At 40.2% G+C, this 20,279-nt stretch overlaps 3 protein-coding genes across 3 annotated transcripts; all 3 read left to right on the top strand.

The window, feature by feature from the left end:
• Positions 1–9,723: 9,723 nt before the first annotated feature.
• Positions 9,724–12,167, top strand: LOC310988281 (nuclear factor 7, ovary-like; the record flags this gene model as incomplete). Its single annotated transcript, XM_083974813.1, has 2 exons — positions 9,724–9,981; positions 11,001–12,167. 2 exons carry the CDS (start codon positions 9,724–9,726, stop codon positions 12,165–12,167), a joined length of 1,425 nt encoding a protein of 474 aa, XP_083830939.1.
• Positions 12,168–13,927: 1,760 nt separating this feature from the next.
• LOC310988602 (zinc-binding protein A33-like) lies at positions 13,928–16,059 on the top strand (the record flags this gene model as incomplete). The annotated part of the gene is made up of 2 exons (XM_083975261.1): positions 13,928–14,192; positions 14,887–16,059. Exons 1-2 carry the CDS (start codon positions 13,935–13,937, stop codon positions 16,057–16,059), a joined length of 1,431 nt encoding a protein of 476 aa, XP_083831387.1. The 5' UTR covers positions 13,928–13,934.
• A 1,603-nt stretch (positions 16,060–17,662) lies between these two features.
• On the top strand, positions 17,663–19,787 carry LOC310988603 (zinc-binding protein A33-like; the record flags this gene model as incomplete). Its single annotated transcript, XM_083975262.1, has 2 exons — positions 17,663–17,920; positions 18,609–19,787. The coding sequence occupies 2 exons, from the start codon at positions 17,663–17,665 to the stop codon at positions 19,785–19,787; spliced, it is 1,437 nt and encodes a 478-aa protein (XP_083831388.1).
• Between the last annotated feature and the right edge of the window lie 492 nt (positions 19,788–20,279).

Genomic DNA, 20,279 nt, shown 5'->3' with positions numbered 1-20,279 from the left:
AATTTCAACATGAACTGTAAACTGAATACCACAACATGCATTTCAACTATTATCACAACTATGCGACAGCAATTTTTTTTTTCACTAAAGTGAAAATACTGTTGTCTGTCACTCTGCCCTGTGTGATGTGATAAAATAATACACTTCATTCATCTTCCTCTTCAATATTCATCTGACACAGACACGCATACACTCATGCATACATCAACCTCTTGCCCTACATGTCACAGACATGCCAGCACATGTGACCTTGCTGCCTCCTGTTGGTGGTGAAATCAACTGGAAGATATGACCTAGAGAGCCAGCCAATGGGAGGGCATGTTTGCAAAGTCTGCAACTTGTTCAAAAAGAAACACATTTCTCACATACACATTTGCATGTGAGATGAACTAGATAGCTGCTTATTGTGTTAGGATGGTTTGTGGTAACAACCCATACAAACAGTGCTATCTTTGAGTGAGATTGACAGTGTGAGACTACTTTCTTATATTTGCAATGTGTCACTTCTTGTTATAACAATGACAAGAAGGGAAACAAAGAATACTAATGTCTCACCATTTGTTGTCTCACCAAGAGCAACAAACTGAAGGGAAACTGTGAAAAGCCATAAAAAATGAACACTGAAAAAATTAATGAATGAGAAGCGAAATACAGTACATGTTAAAGGGATCACAATGGTGCAGGTCATCTGGTTCTGCCGGCTTCATCAGAAATAAGGATGTGGGGCAGACAATTACCACATCAACTTTCTAGAAACTCAGATTCTTGAACATCAGAAACTCAGAAAATATGAACATTGAAAACATGAATGAATGTGAAGTGAAGTGAAATACGTGTAAAAGGGATCACAATGGTGCAGGTCATCTGGTTTTGCCAGGTTTATCGGAAATAAGGATGTGGGGCTAAGAATTACCACATAATTCAATTTCTAGGAACTAAGATCTTTTCTTACACTGTTTCCTCACAAGATAGCAATGACAGCAGCATATACTGTAAACTCATGTTTTTGTGTCTGACAAGTGGTGTGCAGTATGACGTCATCTCCAGTTGTCCATATACTGTAAGGACTGTATTAAATATTACATATTGTATTAAGTGAGATTTCCATGTCTATTTTGAATATGAAGCAGGTTGGTGTATCCATAAAATGTTTAATTCTTCTGCAAATGAGCTGCCAGACAAATGAATTTTCCTTTAGTTGATTAATAACAGAATTTCTATTCTCATTCTTTTATTCAACAGTTCAGGAATGCAGCCTTAAAACAAGTCTTCTGAAGTATTTTAACTTTGTGATGTCATTACTATACATTTTCTGCCCTCAGCCGTGCCCCAAGCTCCACCTACAGTACTTGGACCCACCGTTCAACCTTGCAAAATTTGAGTGCAACTTGAAATCTGCAGTAAAAAAGAATGGCTCAGAGAACTGTGCTTGAGTCATGTGTAAAACATGGAATCTTTAACATAAACAAAAAAAAATAAAACTTGAGGTATATAAACCCCAAGGGCATAGGAAATTATGTTTGTATAAGGACACAAAAATAAAAATTAGATGATCATATAAAACACCATTTCACTGCAGTTTCATGTCTCTTCTCGCAGTACAGTACATTGCAATACAATACAATACAGTACAGTAACAACAAGTTAGCGAATCAGAAGAGAAGAGGCTCTCAGTGTTTATAAAAATTAATAAATGGCAGATTTTAACACTTTGAGAAACCAATTCATGTAATCTGGGATGATGGGTCCTAATGGGCTTGGAACATTGCTGAGAATAGAGTCTCCTTTCTTATGACTTCACAAAGTTTCAGAATGACTCATTTTCAGGCTCAGTCTCTAAATACAGCCTATGTACTATATATTTCTCTGTGGACTGAGCTTTTTATGTTTTTATAATATTGATAATATAAACTAGACTTTGGCAGTAGATTGGATCTGTCTTTCTACCTTCACTCATTCAGTGGCTATAATAAATTCACTTTCAAAATAAGTTGTAGTAACTACTTTTTATTATTATTAGTAGTAGTAGTAGTAGTATTTTACAGTGTGCTAGTTGTACTGCAGACTCGGCAGACAAAATGGAAATCCTAAGTGTTAAACGTTACATAACTGGGATGTCACTCACACCACACTGGATGTGGAGCACTGGTGAGTCCTTCCTCCTGCTCTGGCTCTATCTGTTCCTGTGAACTGGGTCAGATAATCTCTTCAAATCAAACAGCATTAGCTCTACACTGTGCTAGCCCCATGTTGCCTTAGAGAAATCTATGTTCTGCATTAGGTACACCTTGTGATTTCACACTGTTCATCATAGAAGACTCAGAATGAGATAAGTGTACCGCTGTGTTGTCAAATGAAATCACTGATGAAGACATCTTGTGGCGAGGTGTCATCATGTGGGGAGGTGTTCAGTTTGTGAACTGATGAGAGAACTGATAGGTTTCCTATTGTTTGACACAAAATGCTGAGTCACTGCTCCAACAGCCCACACACACGCACTCTTGACTTTACTCATGATAAGACCTCGACCTGAATGCAATGTGCTCAAATTTGTACAGCAGATACAAAGAAAGTCTGCAAATAGCACAAAGGATCACTCATAGTTTTATTGCAGCCTAAAAATGATGCAATATGCAGTTTGTGGCGTTTGATCATGAGTAATAGAAGGAAAAACTCAGCTCAGTCAAACTGAAACTGGACGCATCAGACCATCGTCTGTGGGATGGTTTAGTCACAATCTCTAATATATTTTTTCCTCACATCTGCACACAGCAGCCATGCAGGTGATAAATTTAGGCTACCGGTACATGTATCTGCTGACAACATGCCGAGAGAAAAAAAAGAGTCTCCTAGTCAGAACCACTTCCTCTGAAACTACAGACTCTTCTGACAGACCTATCTGTAGAATGCACCATTAAAATATGCAATAGAATAATGTCATATTTTAAGGAATATTGTTATTTGTTGCACAGGAAGGTTGCTAATAGTCTCATCTGTTAATGCGACTAGCAAATGGGGGGAAACACTTAACCTGACTCATTTGTAGATGAAGTGACAAAACTACATCAATTAACTGCACACTACGCAACACTAAGATAAGCTAAGCTAAGCTAGGCTAAACTAAACTAAACTAGAGAATGCATTTCCTGAAGGAAAAAGTCTGGTTACATTTTTTAAGTCATGGCTTTGGCACAGCACATCTTTGGATATAGGCTATACAGTAGCTGAGGAAACAGACAATATATATTAAAAAAAAAAAAAAAAAAACTATGATACTAATCAACTTTGTAAACAGCTATCTACCACTACTAGTGGTGGTGGTATTTATACACAGAGGGTGTAATTTTCCACCTACTTGTTTAGGGTCTAGAGGTCAGAGTTAAGCCTACCATGTAGCCCATCTCTGGAATTCTTAGACTGCCACCTTAACTGAGCAAACAAGCCTTTATTCCTTTTCATCAGGTCAAAGAGACGTGAACAATCCCTCATTGTTTACAACTAGTTACTCATTATGGGTTTTGGTTGACCAAAAGAAAATAAAATCTTGTTATCACAATTTAAAGAATGAATTTAAAGTAATACTAAAGAACTTTCATTTTTGGTTGAGTTTGGCGGCGCCAATGGACTAAAGCGGTAGTGTTTTGCCTGAAGGAAGACCCCATTTCCCATGAGCACCAGCGTGTAGTGTCGTAAACAGCCTGATATCCCGGTCGTGTGTAACAACTCGGTGCTGACCTGTTGATCTGCCTATTTTGTGATTTTTCAATTAGTATCTCCTCATTCATGGTGTCAGCGGGGTGAGATGGTGTCTGAAAACCTCTGACCTGTTGACTTCAGGCTGGCCTCATTACAACTTTTTGTGTGGGAAATATGATCCGCCGTAAACACGGTATATTTTATTTTGAAAATTTACAGGGTATTTTGTTTTGCATTTTGTACACGATTTCCTGTCCCGCACGAGCCGCGACGCAGTGGAGCCACAGCCGTTCTGCATCCAGTGGAATTTGCCCGTTACTCTCCCTCATTCGTTTTTTAGTCTCCTCAGACAATACTTTTAATTTCTTTGGTTTTCTTGCTGCTTCTGCCATGATAGCGGTAATCCCACACAGGCATTCACATCGACTTCCGTCTTTTTAACGAATGGGGAAAGGGGTAAGTGACGTGTGCCGTAAAGCAGTTAGCACATTTGTAGTTTTTTTGTGTGGAGGGGTTCCTACCATCCACCTCGAAGCTGCCAGTGAAGGCGATACAGACCCCCTCGGACCATGACAGGGGTGTCATTCAACCAGCTGTAAGTCGATGTACCACAAAGTTCTGAAAATATTATGTGGTGGTTGAAAAGTTACTTAGTGTTTAAGTTTAAGTTTCATTATTCAGATATTTCTTCAGTGATATATAAAGTCGCCCTCAATGATATATAAAGGACTGGGTGTAATTAAAAAAATAAATCCAACAGTGGTTTGTTATCATCATCTAAATTATTTTATTTAAACCATATCACACCATAATTATTATTCCTGAGTATGTAGGCTAAATCTTAAATCATGCCTAGAGAGGTGTGCACCTTCTCTAGTCTACAGTACAATCTTGGTCATCTCTGTACAATTTATTAAATCCAATAAGTAGTTAAATAATAATTTCTATTAGAATCGGCAGAAACACACAAGAGTCGCCATTTGGGAATCCCCCTATGAACTTTCTCTCAGTGTCTCCTGTGTCACGTGGACCCACGCAGCCTGCCAACGCTCTGGTGGGTGTCTGGCCACAGCAACACAACTCTCATAATGTGATTTTTTTCTTTTTCTTTTTTTTTATCTACGCTCGTGCAATGGGTCAGTCGGCACGTAGGATACCACAAATGTCTATTTAGATTGGCGCAGACTATGCAGCGGGCTACAGAGGTTTTCAGGCAGATGATGCAAGACAGGTGGACCGCAAAGTGCTTCTTCGCATCTCGGGTGGGTGTTCATGACGAGACTTGACATCATTTCAAATCGTTGATCTCGACACGGTTATCGCATCCCTCCCCTTTAAGTCCCTCCCTGTGTGGAGAGCCTCAACTGGCATAGCTACAGGGAAACGTGCTGTAGTCTGTCAGTGATCGATTGAATCGATTTGGTGACAGTAAATCAAAGGCACGTGGTGGGGACACAGCGTGATTGTGACTGACTTTCACTGTCACCGACTGAATTTCATTCGACTCCTGAAAATAAAAGTGCATTAAATAAGTCATTTCAATATCTGTCTCTAATAATCTAATAATCACGAGCCACTGTTGCTTTGTGTTCAGTGTCTGCTGCGGCTTCTAAAACACTGCTATTTGCTACAGTGCAGTATCGTGAGGCAGAACATGCCCATGGATTAGAGCAACTGGGTCCGTGTGAAGGATTAATGCAACCAGATGCTGCCGATGATCCAGCCTTTTGTTCGTTTTGAGCCACGTCTGTGGCATACACACATCAGCAAAGGATGCAGAGAAAGAAACAGAGACTCTGTGATCAAAATGTTCGACACTGATCGGAAAAGATGCTGCAGATAACAGAGGAAACAAGACATCCATTTCGGCTGTGGTCATGTGGATGCTCGGGTGTCCACGCTGCTGGTGCTGAGTTTGAGCAGCTGCATCAGGCGCATCCTTTCCAAATCGCCACCGGTGCTGCACATGAAACAGAAACGCTTACCTTGTAACGTAGCTTCGTGTAATTCGTCCTGTTCTTCTCTCACTATGCTGTGTCAGCCGGAGGGCGTCGGAGAAAGAGCTAGAAAATGTGTTAGTCTACATCAGTGGTGACTGTTGGTTAGCGCCCCTCTTTTATGAAGAGCGCAGGTTGTAATCGCGTTGTCGGCAGCGTGTATGGAGGGCCATTAGTGCCACCCAAAGAGGAACATGCTATTACGCTTTAGACTATGAAAAATATAATCAAGTCAAATAAAACAAAACAATATCAAATTTTAAAAGGCTAAACGCTAATAAAAAAATATTGTGAAAAATGACTGAGGATATATATATATATTAAAAAAAGAAAGTTCATTGTTTTGTTTTGTTTAAAATATTTATGGGGTATTCTAATATTGATTTTATATTTCTAATTTTCATTACTATTTTTCAGGATCCTGATTGGATTAGCAACTCCATACTTGGCTAATCAAAAAGCTGCAGTACCCCGGCAGCCTATGGGGGCTGGCTCCAGAAGGGAGCAACTCCAATTGAGCCCCATGTTAAAATAGCTCTGAGGGGGGTGACATTTTTTTTTTAACTCTACCGTTTTACTATTATTAGGTTTAAAATTCTCGCCAATCAGGGCGCGGAAACGTTGAGTGACCGCTGCTTCGAGGCCGTTCGAGGCCAGTGGGCGGGTTCTCGGCCGGTAAATCCAACATGGCGCTGTTCAGGCCGCCATATTTGAGTCACAAAAACGACTCCCCAAAACCAATGGGTGACGTCACTGATGCTACATCCACATTTTTTACAGTCTATGGTTTAGCACGGGACTCTTTAATACAGGACACCCCCAGCCTCACCCCCCTTCCTGTTTTGTCACTGCAGTTATCACAGAAAGAGTATAAAATGGATAGGTGGTGACAAAAGGTTACAGATGGGTACACACATGAACTCTTTATGTCAAACATAATGAAAACGTATGTCTCCCGCAGGTTTCCTCTGCTTTCAGTTGAGCTGAGAATTAGTATTGAAATGATGTCAGATGTTGACCACCAATATTATTTTCCAGTGTTTGAGAACTACTGATGACATAGTTGGGAACCACATATTTAAGCAATATAAATATTTCCAGGCAAAAACTAAAATACTTATTTTGTTTCAGTTTCAGTTTTAGTCAGACTTAGGGTAATTCTTTAGTCATTCTTAAATGTTATTTCCAACAGTCACTCCTTCCAGGGCTGTTGCCAGCGATTGAGCTCTACTGGGGCACAACTCAGTCTGAACCGACTTTGCTTATACCTTTATCAGTGAAGTGTAGTGCATATGATATTTATTTTGGGGCACAGCTCATTTATACTGGTGATAGTGCCCCAGTAAAAGAGGTCTGGTGATGCCCCTGCGTCCTTCCATCCAGCTGCTCTGGGCTGTGTTGTCATCATTACAAATAATCTCTATTTTCTCAGCCATGGTAAATGAGAGGCACAAGTTTACGTATATTCTAAAGTTTGTCTTCACAGCAATGTCTAGTCCTGAACTAAATTGGCGATTTCTAAGTCTAAGGCTGCAAATTGGCCCTCTGAGTTGTGCTTAAAAGTAATCCACAGGGTTTCTTGAGATAGTTAAACTTGTCTGCTTTTGCTTATTCATCCTGGTATAACAGTACAGCTACATACTACATACAAACAGCATGTTCTTGTCTGACCCACATTTAGAGATGTGTTACTGCTGCAGATAATTATAGTTTACTGTCAAAAGTCGTACAATAGCCAATGGAAACACATGAAAGTATTTCATTTTCCTATAAAGCTATTTATATAAGTTATATTGTTTACATTCATTATTGTGTCTCCTTGTTCGGCCTCTGCTGCGGCTTGTGTTTGGCACTAATCACCTCCTATACAAAACTCACTGAATTCAGGAGAATCTTATTAACCAATGATGTTCAGCCTCTGTGGTGCTATCAGCTTTGGACCAATGGCTGTGCTGAAAACTCAAGCTGAACCAGCAGTTGATAGTTACCACAATGACTGATAATAGCTCTGTGGCTTGGTCATGACCTTTGCAAAGTTCATAATAAAGGATTCAAATATGTGTCACAGACCATGCTGTCTGTTGCATTTCCTGTTACGATCTGTTAACAAGGAAGACACAGGTTGAGTTTCAAAATTAGTGTTGAATATAGAGCTTTGCATTTCTCTTCAGCATCTCATATCTCAAGGTGAAACACAGTATACTGACATGTCGTATTCAGATGTAGTGTATTTGCTAAAACATCACTAATATCTCTAAGGGATGAGAACCTGTGGCTGCATACAGGCCAGCAGAAGAGCTGGCAGTGACATGGACTGCAGTGCTTAGAGCGGTGGTTCTCATAGAGCATGGAGTCACTGCAGAGGAGGGTGTCCTGGAGTGGAAACGGTAAATGTAAATAAACCAGTTTTTCTAATCGTAACCATTATCCCTCTTCATACTACCATGCCCCCAGATGCCTCCAATGTGAATAAAAGGGAGACATTTATAATCCCCATTCTGTGCAAGGCTTCAGCAGTTTGACTTAAATTGGTCAAAGGGATATCACCCAATGTTGCAATAATATTAGATTAGATTCTCTATATGTGTTTCTGTCCTCTATTGCAGCTCAGCATGAAAACACTATTGGTGGAGATGTATTTATAGCCTACATGGATCCCCATTAGCTAATGCCTAGACAACTAGCAAGTATATTGATTCATTGCTCTGACATGTCAAATGTGAGGTATTTAAACCTTAAAACTGTTAGCTCCTACTTTCTTTTTAAGTCTTCAATAAAAAAAATGGTTAGTCAACCGATAAATTCAATCAAAAGAGCCGTGAAGCACCAGATTATTGTATTGTTTGTTTGTGTGTCTGCTTTATGTTTTTGCTGTCTCTGTTTGGGGCCTAAACCTCTCGTTTTATCTATTTTATTTGGTTCTTTCTCTTCAATGTTGTAGTCTATGTGCCTAGTGTCTCTCTCCCATGTTTTTAGTCCATGTGTTGTAGGACCACAATGGAAATGAGCCTTTAGGCTTTATAGTGTTTTTTTTTTTTTTTTTTTTTTTTTTTTTATCATTTTGAACACTTGTCTAATGTTGTTCAATAAAGTTTTCAATCAATCAATCAAAAAAAAAGTAAACAAATCTCAGTTGATGTTAAATGAATGATCAAGCCAAATTGGTTAAGGGGAACTGCATGAACATTTACATTTAAAACTCCACCCAGCAGCAACCTGCAGTTTCATCATCTCACCACCAGAGTGTGACATTACACTATTCTATGTAGCTTTGATGAGTCTTTAAAAAGGGCTAGTGAAGTGATAGAGATATGTTTCCCATAGAAGACTAGTAAATCTGTTTGGGGGGTTACAAATGTGCCAATCTTTGTATTTATCTTAGCAATGGGGCTACTAAAGTGAGTCATACATGGGGTGTGGATTTTCCATGAAAGTGAAACTAATGCTGAGCCACCAGTCTGCCAAGGCCAGGAGAGGGAGTCAGAGATGACCGTTTCAACTAGGGATGGAGTGGTTCATGAAAAGAATATGTCCCCTTCTGTCTGCCTGTCATCGTCTGGGTCATGTGTGCATTGTTTCTTTGTGCCAGTAACCCAGATACGTTTTTTTATTACTATTATTTTCAATAGGCACAGAGGCATAGGGGTACAATGTAAATAACATAACCTAAAAATAGAAACATAACAGCCTTATTGTGAAAACATGGTGCATGATGGCCTTTTTTTTTTTGGTCCCAAAACATTTTTTTAAACCGTAAATGGTAGATTATTTGGATAATATATGTCTACATCAATCTATATTTGTCTGTAACTATACACAACTGTGATTTTATTTAAAAGGAAAATACTGTAATAAAACTGTTAAAATCTGGAATGAAACCTGAGCTTAAAGCCCTATGTCACTGGAGGTGGGGCAATTAAGTGATAGGCTGAAGTGCTAGTTTAACAGAGAGAGAGGAGGGAGACATCACGGGGTGTTTGCCTGTTCTGGGGAATAGAAAGTGACTCTTTCAAGAAGAAAACAAGGCACCATGGCATCTGCATCTTACACTGAAGATCTGACTTGTTCTATTTGTCTGACCATCTTCAATGATCCTGTGACCCTCCCATGTGGACACTCTTTCTGCAGGGAATGTATCACACTTTCTCTCAGTTCAGTGCCTCAGTGTCCACAGTGTCGCGCAGCTGTCTCAACGGAAGGGAGATGTTTGATGACCAATCACATTTTGAAAAGTCTGGCCGAGAAAGAAGCTGAGAGGGAGATGGGGAAGCATGGAGATGGAGAGGAGGTAAGTTTTTGAACCACTTTCATTTTCATTCTTTGTTGTAAGTTCAGAACAGTTTCAGTCATATTAGGTTAAAAAAAAAAACGTTTCTCTTCCTCTTTACACAACTGGTACACCTGAGTCAGGTTTGTAGGTATCCTTGCTCACATACATGCACAGCATGCAAATGTTTACTTGGGTTGGATTGAACATAGCTTTATGATAACCACTCATCTGATGGTAGAACTTTGGAACTGTACTTGGGTCTGTTATGGAGGAATTTGTTGTGATGCTGGTGAAGAAGAAGAAGTACCAGAGTCCTGGATGTCTTATGCTGAAGGAGTTTATTTAGGCTCGATCGAGGAGACAGAAAAGTGTTAGGTTTAGTGACGGTTAGCGTTATCATCTAACTCTACAGTTGTGTCTGCAGCCTGCCAGAGAGTGAGACTGAAGACGCCAAAGAGAGACCATGGCCTTGGCATGTTCCTAAGAGAGAAAGTAGGGCAGATAAGTGACCCCAGCAGTAATGTAACAGAAAGTCCTCTAATTCATAGCTCTAAACCATAACACAGAGGGATTGACCATTACAAACTATCTAGGGAAGTGAAATTATTCTCTAACAGGGTCGTTGTCCATTCTGAAGACTTATTTGTAACCATTATGATTATGACTTGCAAGACATGCCCTTTTCATACTGTACAGACTGTATACTCCAAACATGCTTTCCTTTTAGTTAAATTGATCACATGACATTTATTCAGGAAGAAATTTCCTACAAAGGAATGCCGCCCATGAGTTGTGACAGATTATACAAGTAATCATAATTTTCTGAGCAATTTAAAAGAACAGTCAACTTAGTGTATGTAAACATCCGACCGAATGAAACTGTGATGAAGAGAGAAAAACATGAGTAAGGCAATCTGTCTGAAAGTAAATGTTAAACTTCTGACATCAGCTGTAGGCGAGCATATAGTGTCTTTTATCTCTGCCCATTCATTTTGAACTATAACATCATCATTTTGGTTGTTTTCTTGATTTTAAAGGTTGATGACCGGTTGTGCCCTGAACACGAAGAAAAGCTGAAACTCTTCTGCATCACAGATCAGGAGTTAGCTTGTATCATATGTCGAGATGGGGAGAGGCACGAAGGACACAAGTTTAAACCAATCAAAGAGGCAGCTGCATCAGTCAGGAAGGAGCTGGATGCGTTTGTGCAACAGGTTTGTGGTGATATCGGTGCTATAGAGAGTCTGGCCAACACACAGAGGAAAGAAATAACAAAAACCAAAGAGAAGTCTCAGCAGCTGAAGACACAGATCTGCAGACAGTTTGAGGAGATGCACCAGTTTCTGAGGAAGAGAGAAAATGAGATCCAGAAAGACCTGAAAGACAAAGAGGAAGAGGCCGTTGAGAAGATGAATGAGACACTGAATGCCATGGAAACGGCTTTGTCTGAGAACAGAGAGCTGGAGGAAAAGGTGACATCGGTTCTGAAAATCACAGATTATGAAAACTTCTTAAAGAGCTGGACTGAGGAAAACAACATGGTGGATGTAAAACGCTCATTTCAGCCAAGAGGAGGAAATCTCAAGGTGGTGAATCCCTCTGTCTCTTTGGGGCCTCATGAGAGTCACATGCAGTTCTTCATGTGGAAGGAGATGCTTCAGGTGATTGAGCAAAAACCTGATGACCTCTCACTCAAAAGTAACAGCAGCAACATAACAGTTTCTGGAGATGGGAGGAGTCTGATGTACAGTCCCAGCATTGTTCAATCTAATCAGAGAGGCAGTAGGGTTCGTTACTGTAAACAATGTGGCACTGGAAAACATTACTGTCCAAGTTACACTGAGGACACGTCTGTACGTTGTGCTTCTGTGTCCAGCTCCACTGTGTTCACCTCTGGGCAGCATTACTGGGAAATAGAGGTTGGAGATATGAGCTACTGGAAAGTAGGGGTACAAAATCATTATCTGAGCTACAATGAGAAACAGTACGAGACATCTTGTCAAAACACTGTCACAAACCTAACTGTTACACCTCAAAAGATAGGGATTTACCTCGACTGTCAATCAGAGGAGCTGTCTTTCTATGATGCAGAAAACATGACACACATTCACACTATGAAGTGTTCAGTACCAGTGGCAGCATATTTGGAATACAAATATAGTCAAGGAGCAGATCACAACCCCCTCAGGGTGTGCTGGTTCTGAGGTCTGGGATAATGAAACTGGTGGTTTAGTGACTCAAGTCTCATCTCACCAGTCCTCCAGTCCAGAATCAGTCTGCTCGCTGTCCCCGTCTCCTCCTGTTGTTTGAAGTGGAGACAGAAACTTTCACAAACAGAAAGGAAGCAGCTGTAGGGGCCGTGAAGTGTGTTTTCTGTTGGTTAAAGTTAAAGGTTATTTTGGTGTTGTTTATTTTGATCATCATTTAGTTTATGTAATCATATTTAGTAGCAGGTCACATGATTATGGGCGTGGTCTAGGACTTACGTATTATGTTCAGCTGTTGCTTTTCTTTTGTTTCGATCCCGTGAAAGTTGTTCTATACTTCTCATTTTCCTGCTACATGGAATTCAGCTTCTTCAAATTTACTTCATTCCTTTTCATTTTATTTTCCCTGATAAGGTGTGTGGTGTTTAATATTAATGATGTGCATGCTGTAAAATAAAAGAGATTGTATGCTGTTAACATGTCTTGGACAGGAAATACCTGTAGTGTGTCTGTGTACTGTACTGTAGCAAGTTGACCCATGTTTTGTGTTATCTTACCTGTGAATACAGTAGTAATCATGAACAACAGTGAAAGAATGTGACATTTTTGTGTTACTAAAAATGTTGTTCATGTCAGACTTTTACTTATCTTTTTTTTCCCTTGAAGGTTTGTGTCTCACTGTGCAGAGCATGTGCTGAGTGTGATGGAGGGGAAGTTTCTCTGTGTTCAGTTTTAAAGTGTGGATGATGCTGACAGATTTGAAGATTCTTTCGGTGAACCCCCCAAACTGCACTGTATTATACTCTAAAGAAGTGTATCCAAAAAAGCATCTAAATTATCTTTGTTTGTAATAGAATTTCAGTTGATACTAAATGAATGAATAAAATCTATTTTAAAATCAATAGCAATGGATTTTGTTGTGCTTCCTGTTGTCAGTGATTCTGTAACTTCTGGGTCACTGTTTCTGCAAATAATTGATTACCCTTATTAAATACTGTATTCCAAAAGTTTATCTGAAGCTACACCGAGGCTTTAGCAGTGTGACGTAGACAAATGAAGAGGATGTCATTCAAGGTGAAAATATTTTAGTGTCATTCCCTTGTTGAAAACAGTGTGTATGGAAACACATTGTCAGGATCCAGTTCACCTCTCTCTCTCTCTCTCTCTCTCTCTCTCTCTCTCTGTCCGTGTGTGTGTCCATGTTTTCTTTTGGGGTGTGGATTTTCCATGAAAGTGAAACTTAAGTATACTGTAATGCTGAGCCACCAGTCGGCCAAGTCCAGAAGAGGGAGTCAGAGATCTGGGTGCCCAAAAAGCCATAGTTATTACGTAACAGTTTCAACTAGGGATGGAGTGGTTCATGAAAAGAACATGTCCCCTTCTGTCTGCCTGTCTTAGTCTGGGTCATGTGTGCATTGTTTCTTTGTGCCAGTAACTCAGGTACGTTTTTTTTTATTATTACTATGTTTTTCAATTGGCACAGAGGCATATGGGTTCAATGTAAATAACATAACATAAAAAAACATGGTGCATGATAGACTTTTTTTTTTTTTTTTTTAGCCTGAGCTCAAAGCCCTAGTGACATCACTGGAGGTGGGGCAATTGTAGGAAATAAAAAAGTGATGTGAAGTGTTCATAGTCGGCCAGTTTAACAGAGAGAGCAGGGAGACATCACAGGGTGTGCCTGTTCTGGGGAATAGAAAGTGTCTCTTTCAAGTGTTCTAGTCAGTCTGTTTGACAGAGAAAAGGAGAAGACAAGGAGCCATGGCGTCTTCCTCTTACACTGATGATTTGACTTGTTCTATTTGCCTGACCATCTTCAATGATCCTGTGATGCTGCTATGTGGACACTCTTTCTGTAGGGAATGTATCACACGTTCTCTGAGCTCAGTGACTCAGTGTCCACAGTGTCGGGCAGCCGTTCCAAAGGAAGAGAAATTTCTTTTGACCAATCACATTTTGAAAAGTCTGGCTGTAAAAGAAGCGGAGAAGCAGAGGGGGAAACATGGAGCTGGAGAAGAAGTAAGATTTTAAATAACTTTTGGACATATTCATGAGCAGTGATACCATGATGATTCCAGCGTCTTTATGTGGGCTGCAAACTCGGCTGCTTAATTAACTGATAATTAATTGTTTTAGTCATTTTCAAGTCATATGTTTTATGTCTCTGGGTGCCCTATGGTACCATTCATTCTTAAAAGAACACACACAAAACAACAAAAAGAAAAAACAGAAATAGGAGCATTGTTTACTATTTTATTTTCCTTGTGAGCAAATGAGTCACATTTATAAGCCTAACATGCAAGTTTTCTTTTAGATTGTATTTGTCATAGCTTTATGATAACCTGACATTGCGGCCCTCGAACCATTTGGGTACAACTCTGTAGAAATGCTTGAGTCACTGTCCAGTTGAAGGACCCATTTGCGACTTTAACTCAATGTCCTAAGACTTGCCTGAATATATCTACCTATGATTTTCCATGCTTATGATGCGACCCTCATATTTCCATGTTGCAATAGCACATGGCAAACCACATCTTACCACGTGCAATTGTCGGGTCTCTACCCGACAATTGAGAAGTAAAAGTGAAACCATTTGTCTGGAAGGAAATCTTAAACTTCTGATATCAGCCGCAGCCATACAATACTGTCATTAATTCCTCCCCTCCATTTTGTAACATTAATGACATTTTTGATTGTTTTGTTGATTTTAAAGGTTGATGACCGGTTGTGCCCTGAACACGAAGAAAAGCTGAAGCTGTTCTGCATCACAGATCAGCAGTTAGCTTGTATCATATGTCGAGATGGGGACAGGCACGAAGGGCACAAGTTTAAACCAATCAAAGAGGCAGCTGCATCAGTCAGGAAGGAACTGGAGGCGTTTGTGCAACAGGTTTGTGGTGATACCAGTGCTATAGAGAGTCTGGCCAACACACAGAGGGAAGAAATAACAAAAACCAAAGAGAAGTCTCAGCAGCTGAAGACACAGATCTCCAGACAGTTTGAGGAGATGCACCAGTTTCTGAGGAAGAGAGAAAATGAGATCCAGAAAGACCTGAAAGACAAAGAGGAAGAGGCTGATGAGGAGATGAACGAGACACTGAATGCCATGGAAACGGCTTTGTCTGAGAACAGAGAGCTGGAGGAAAAGGTGACATCAGTTCTGAAAATCACAGATTATGAAAACTTCTTAAAGAGCTGGACAGAGGAAAACAACATGGTGGATGTAAAACGCTCATTTCAGCCAAGAGGAGGAAATCTCAAGGTGGTGAATCCCTCTGTCTCTTTGGGGCCTCATGAGAGTCACCTGCAGTTCTTTGTGTGGAAGGAGATGCTTCAGGTGATCGAGCCCCGAGCTGAAGACCTCTCACTCAAAAGTAAGGGTGGAAACATAACGGTGTCTGAAGATGGGAGGAGTCTAATGTACAGTCCCAGCATTGTTGTGTTGGGTGGCAGTTCTGTTGTATCTATGTTTCCAAGAGGATGCCGCCACTGTGGCATGTCGAACCATTCCTGTCCAAGTTACAAAGAGGACACGTCTGTGCGTTATACTTCTGTATCCAGCTCCACTGAGTTCACCTCTGGGCAGCATTACTGGGAAATAGAGGTTGGAGAAAGGAGCTACTGGAAAGTAGGGGTACAAAATCATTATCTGAGCTACAATAAATCAAAAGTGACATCTAGTTCAGGCACACAGTTAACAAATATTGGAACACCTCAAAAGATAGGGATTTACCTCGACTGCCAATCAGAGGAGCTGTCTTTCTATGATGCAGAAAACATGACACACATTCACACTATGAAGTGTTCAGTACCAGTGGCAGCATATTTTCAATACAAATATAGCAAAGGAGAAGATCACAACCCCCTCAGGGTGTGCTGGTTCTGAGGTCTGGATGTGGATTGGTCTCATCTCACCAGTCCTCCAGTCCAGAATCAGTCTGCTCGCTGTCCCCGTCTCCTCCTGTTGTTTGAAGTGGACACAGAAACTTTCACAAACAGAAAGGAAGCAGCTGTAGGGGCCGTGAAGTGTGTTTTCTGTTGGTTAAGGTTAAGGGTTATTTTGGTGTTGTTTATTTTGATCATTATTTAGTTTATGTAATCATATTTAGTAGCGGGTCGCATGATAATGGGCGGAGTCCAGCACTTATTATGTTCAGCTGTTGCTTTTCTTTTGTTGGAGAGACAAGGAGAGAGAAGGTGAGCGTGGGTCGTCATATTTTTTGTTGAATGCTGTTTTAGTTGTTGATCACTGTGATTACTTTGGTTTAAGTTTGTACACTATATTATGATTTAATCTTTTTTGTTTTGTTAATAACACTTTAATCTTTAGTTGGATTAGCTGGATGTGGAGCATCTGGCAGGTCTGGTGTGGACATGACAGAAAGAAAAATTAGGTTCTTCTCATTTTCCTGCTACAAGGAATTTAGCTTCTTCAAATTTACTTCATTCCTTTTCATTTTATTTTCCCTGATAAGGTGTGTGGTGTTTAATATTAATGATGTGCATGCTGTAAAACAAAAGAGATTGTATGCTGTTAACATGTCTTGGGCAGGAAATACCTGTAGTGTGTCTGTGTACTGTAGAGGAGATAAAGAAAGTTGACCCATGTTTTGTGTTATTTTACCTGTGAATGGTAATCATGAACAACAATGAAAAAGAAAAGGCATTTTTGTGTTACTAAAAATGTTGTTCATGTCAGACTTTTACTTTGCTTTTTTTCCCTTGAAGGTTTGTGTCTCACTGTGCAGAGCATGTGCTGAGTGTGATAGAGGGGAAGTTTCTCTGTGTTCAGTTTTAAAGTGTGGATGATGCTGACAGATTTGAAGATTCATTCGGTGAACCCCCCAAACTGCACTGTATTATACTCTAAAGAAGTGTATGCAATAAAGCATCTGAATTATCTTTGTTTGTAATAGAATTTCAGTTGATACTAAAAGAGTGAATAAAATCTATTTTAAAATCAATAGTGATGCATTTTGTTGTGCTTCCTGTTGTCAGTGATTCTGTAACTTCTGGGTCACTGTTTCTGCAAATAATGCATTACCCTTATCAAATATTCCCAACGTTTATCTGAAGCTCTGAGGCTTTAGCAGTGTGACGTAGACAAATGAAGAGGATGTCATTCAAAGTGAAAATCTTTTAGTGTCATTCCCTTGTTGAAAACAGTGTGTATGGAAACACATTGTCAGGATCCGGGTCGCCTCTCTCTCTGTCCATGTTTTCTTTCCCCCGGGGGTGGGCGGGGCCTTTTGGTACCTATGGCATCCACCCTCCTCTGCACACCTGCTTCTCATCAACCTGGTTTCCTGCTCTTTACACCTACAGCAATTATTAGCTGGTCTCTTCCTCCACGATGAAGAGATTGAAGATCTTCTTGTGATTAGTCGGTTTAACAGAGAGAGGAGGGAGACATCACGGGGTGTTTGCCTGTTCTGGGGAATAGAAAGTTCTAGTCGGGTTTGACAGAGAAAAGGAGGAGACAAGGCACCATGGCATCTGCCTCTTACACTGAAGATCTGACTTGTTCCATCTGTATGGCCATCTTCAATGATCCTGTGATGCTCCCATGTGGACACTCTTTCTGCAGGGAATGTGTCACACTTTCTCTGAGTTCAGTGCCTCAGTGTCCACATTGTCGGGCAGCTGTATTAACTGAAGGGAGATGTTTGATGACCAATCACATTTTGAAAAGTCTGGCCGAGAAAGAAGCTGAGAGGGAGAGGGGGAAACATGGAGCTGGAGAGGAAGTAAGTTTTAGAACCACTTTCATTTTCATTCTTCGTTGTAAGTTCAGAACAGTTTCAGTCATATTAGGTTTAAAAAACAAACACAACGGGTACACCTGAGTCAGGTTTGTAGGTATCCTTGCTCACATGCATGCAAATGTTCACTTGAGTTTGATTCAACAAAGCTTTATGATAACCACTCATCTGATAATGTTGTCTTAAGCCATTTTGGTAGAACTTTGGAAGTATGCTTGGGTCATTGTCCATTTTGAAGACTTATTTGTAACTAACTTTCACTTCCTGGTGTTCAAAGAGGGTTCATAAATATATCCAATTTACCCTCCTAACATACAGAATGTATACTCCAAACATATGGGCAAGCTGTTCCATTTGAGTTTATCAGATCACATGACATTTATTCAGGAAGACATTTCCCACAAAAGATGCCGCCGATGAGTTGCGACACAGATTATACAAGTTATCATTATTTTCTGAGCAATTAAAAAAAAAAAAACAGTCAAATAAGTATACTTCTGACCGAATGAAATTGTGATGAAGAGAAAAAAAATGTCTAAGACAATCTGTCTGAAAGTAAATGTTAAACTACTGACATCAGCTGTAGGTGGTATTTAGAGTGTATTTTATCTCTCCCCATTCATTGTGAATTGTAACATTAATGACATTCTTGATTGTTTTCTTGATTTTAAAGGTTGATGATCGGTTGTGTCCTGAACACGAAGAAAAGCTAAAACTGTTCTGCATCACAGATCAGGAGTTAGCTTGTATCATATGTCGAGATGGGGAGAGGCACGAAGGACACAAGTTTAAACCAATCAAAGAGGCAGCTGCATCAGTCAGGAAGGAGCTGGAGATGTTTGTGCAACAGGTTTGTGGTGATATCAGTGCTATAGAGAGTCTGGTCAACGCACAGAGGGAAGAAATAACAAAAACCAAAGAAAAGTCTCAGCAGCTGAAGACACAGATCTGCAGACAGTTTGAGGAGATGCACCAGTTTCTGAGGAAGAGAGAAAATGAGATCCAGAAAGACCTGAAAGACAAAGAGGAAGAGGCCATTGAGAAGATGAACGAGACGCTGAATGCCATGGAAACAGCTTTGTCTGAGAACAGAGAGCTGGAGGAAAAGGTGACATCGGTTCTGAAAATCACAGATTATGAAAACTTCTTAAAGAGCTGGACTGAGGAAAACAACATGGTGGATGTAAAACGCTCATTTCAGCCAAGAGGAGGAAATCTCAAGGTGGTGAATCCCTCTGTCTCTTTGGGGCCTCATGAGAGTCACCTGCAGTTCTTCGTGTGGAAGGAGATGCTTCAGGTGATCAAGCCCCGAGCTGAAGACCTCTCACTCAAAAGTAACAGCAACAACATAAAAGTTTCTGGAGATGGGAGGAGTCTGATGTACAGTCCCAAGATTGTTCAATCTAATCAGAGTAATGGAGGGTTTGGATATGGGTATTCAAGGGGATGTCACTACTGTTGCAGGTTAAACCATTCCTGTCCAAGTTACAAAGAGGACACGTCTGTGCGTTATGCTTCTGTATCCAGCTCCACTGAGTTCACCTCTGGGCAGCATTACTGGGAAATAGAGGTTGGAGAAAGGAGCTACTGGAAAGTAGGTGTACAAACTCATTATCTGAGCTACAATGAATCAAAAGTGACATCTAGTTCAGGCACACAGTTAACAAATATCGGAACACCTCAGAAGATAGGGATTTACCTCGACTGTCAATCAGAGGAGCTGTCTTTCTATGATGCAGAAAACATGACACACATTCACACTATGAAGTGTTCAGTACCAGTGACAGCATATTTTCAGTACAAATATAGTAAAGGAGCAGATCATAACCCCCTCAGGGTGTGCTGGTTCTGAGGTCTGGATGTGGTTTAGTGACAAGTCTCATCTCACCAGTCCTCCAGTCCAGAATCACTTTGCTCACTGTACCCGTCTCCTCCTGTTGTTTGATCACAAACTGGACTGTGCTTTTTTCAAATTGTATTTCTTCAGATTGACCCCATTCCCTGTCATTTAATTTTCCCGGATATGATGTTTGATATTAATGCTGCCCATGATTTAAAATGAAAGACTGTTAACATGTCTTTGACATGAAGAGTAGCATGTGTACAGTAGAGGAGGTAAAGCAAGTTGACTCATGTTTTGTGCTGTGTATGAATGCTAATCATGAGCAGTAAAATCTAAAATGGAGAACAATCTATTCTATACCCTATAGAAAATAATCATTACAGAAAACAAGAAAAAATAATCCGGTGCATATTGTCCAGGTCATAGTATTTCAAAGGAGGTTAAATCGAAAGCAACTGGACTTAGTTATTTGTCTAGGAAGACGTTTCACCTCTCATCCAA

This window comes from Trachurus trachurus, assembly GCF_905171665.1.
Source record: "Trachurus trachurus genome assembly, chromosome: 7".
Lineage (NCBI taxonomy): Eukaryota > Metazoa > Chordata > Actinopteri > Carangiformes > Carangidae > Trachurus > Trachurus trachurus.
The sequence above is the reverse complement of the archived record's forward strand: the minus strand, read 5'-3'. Positions and strand labels throughout refer to the sequence as shown.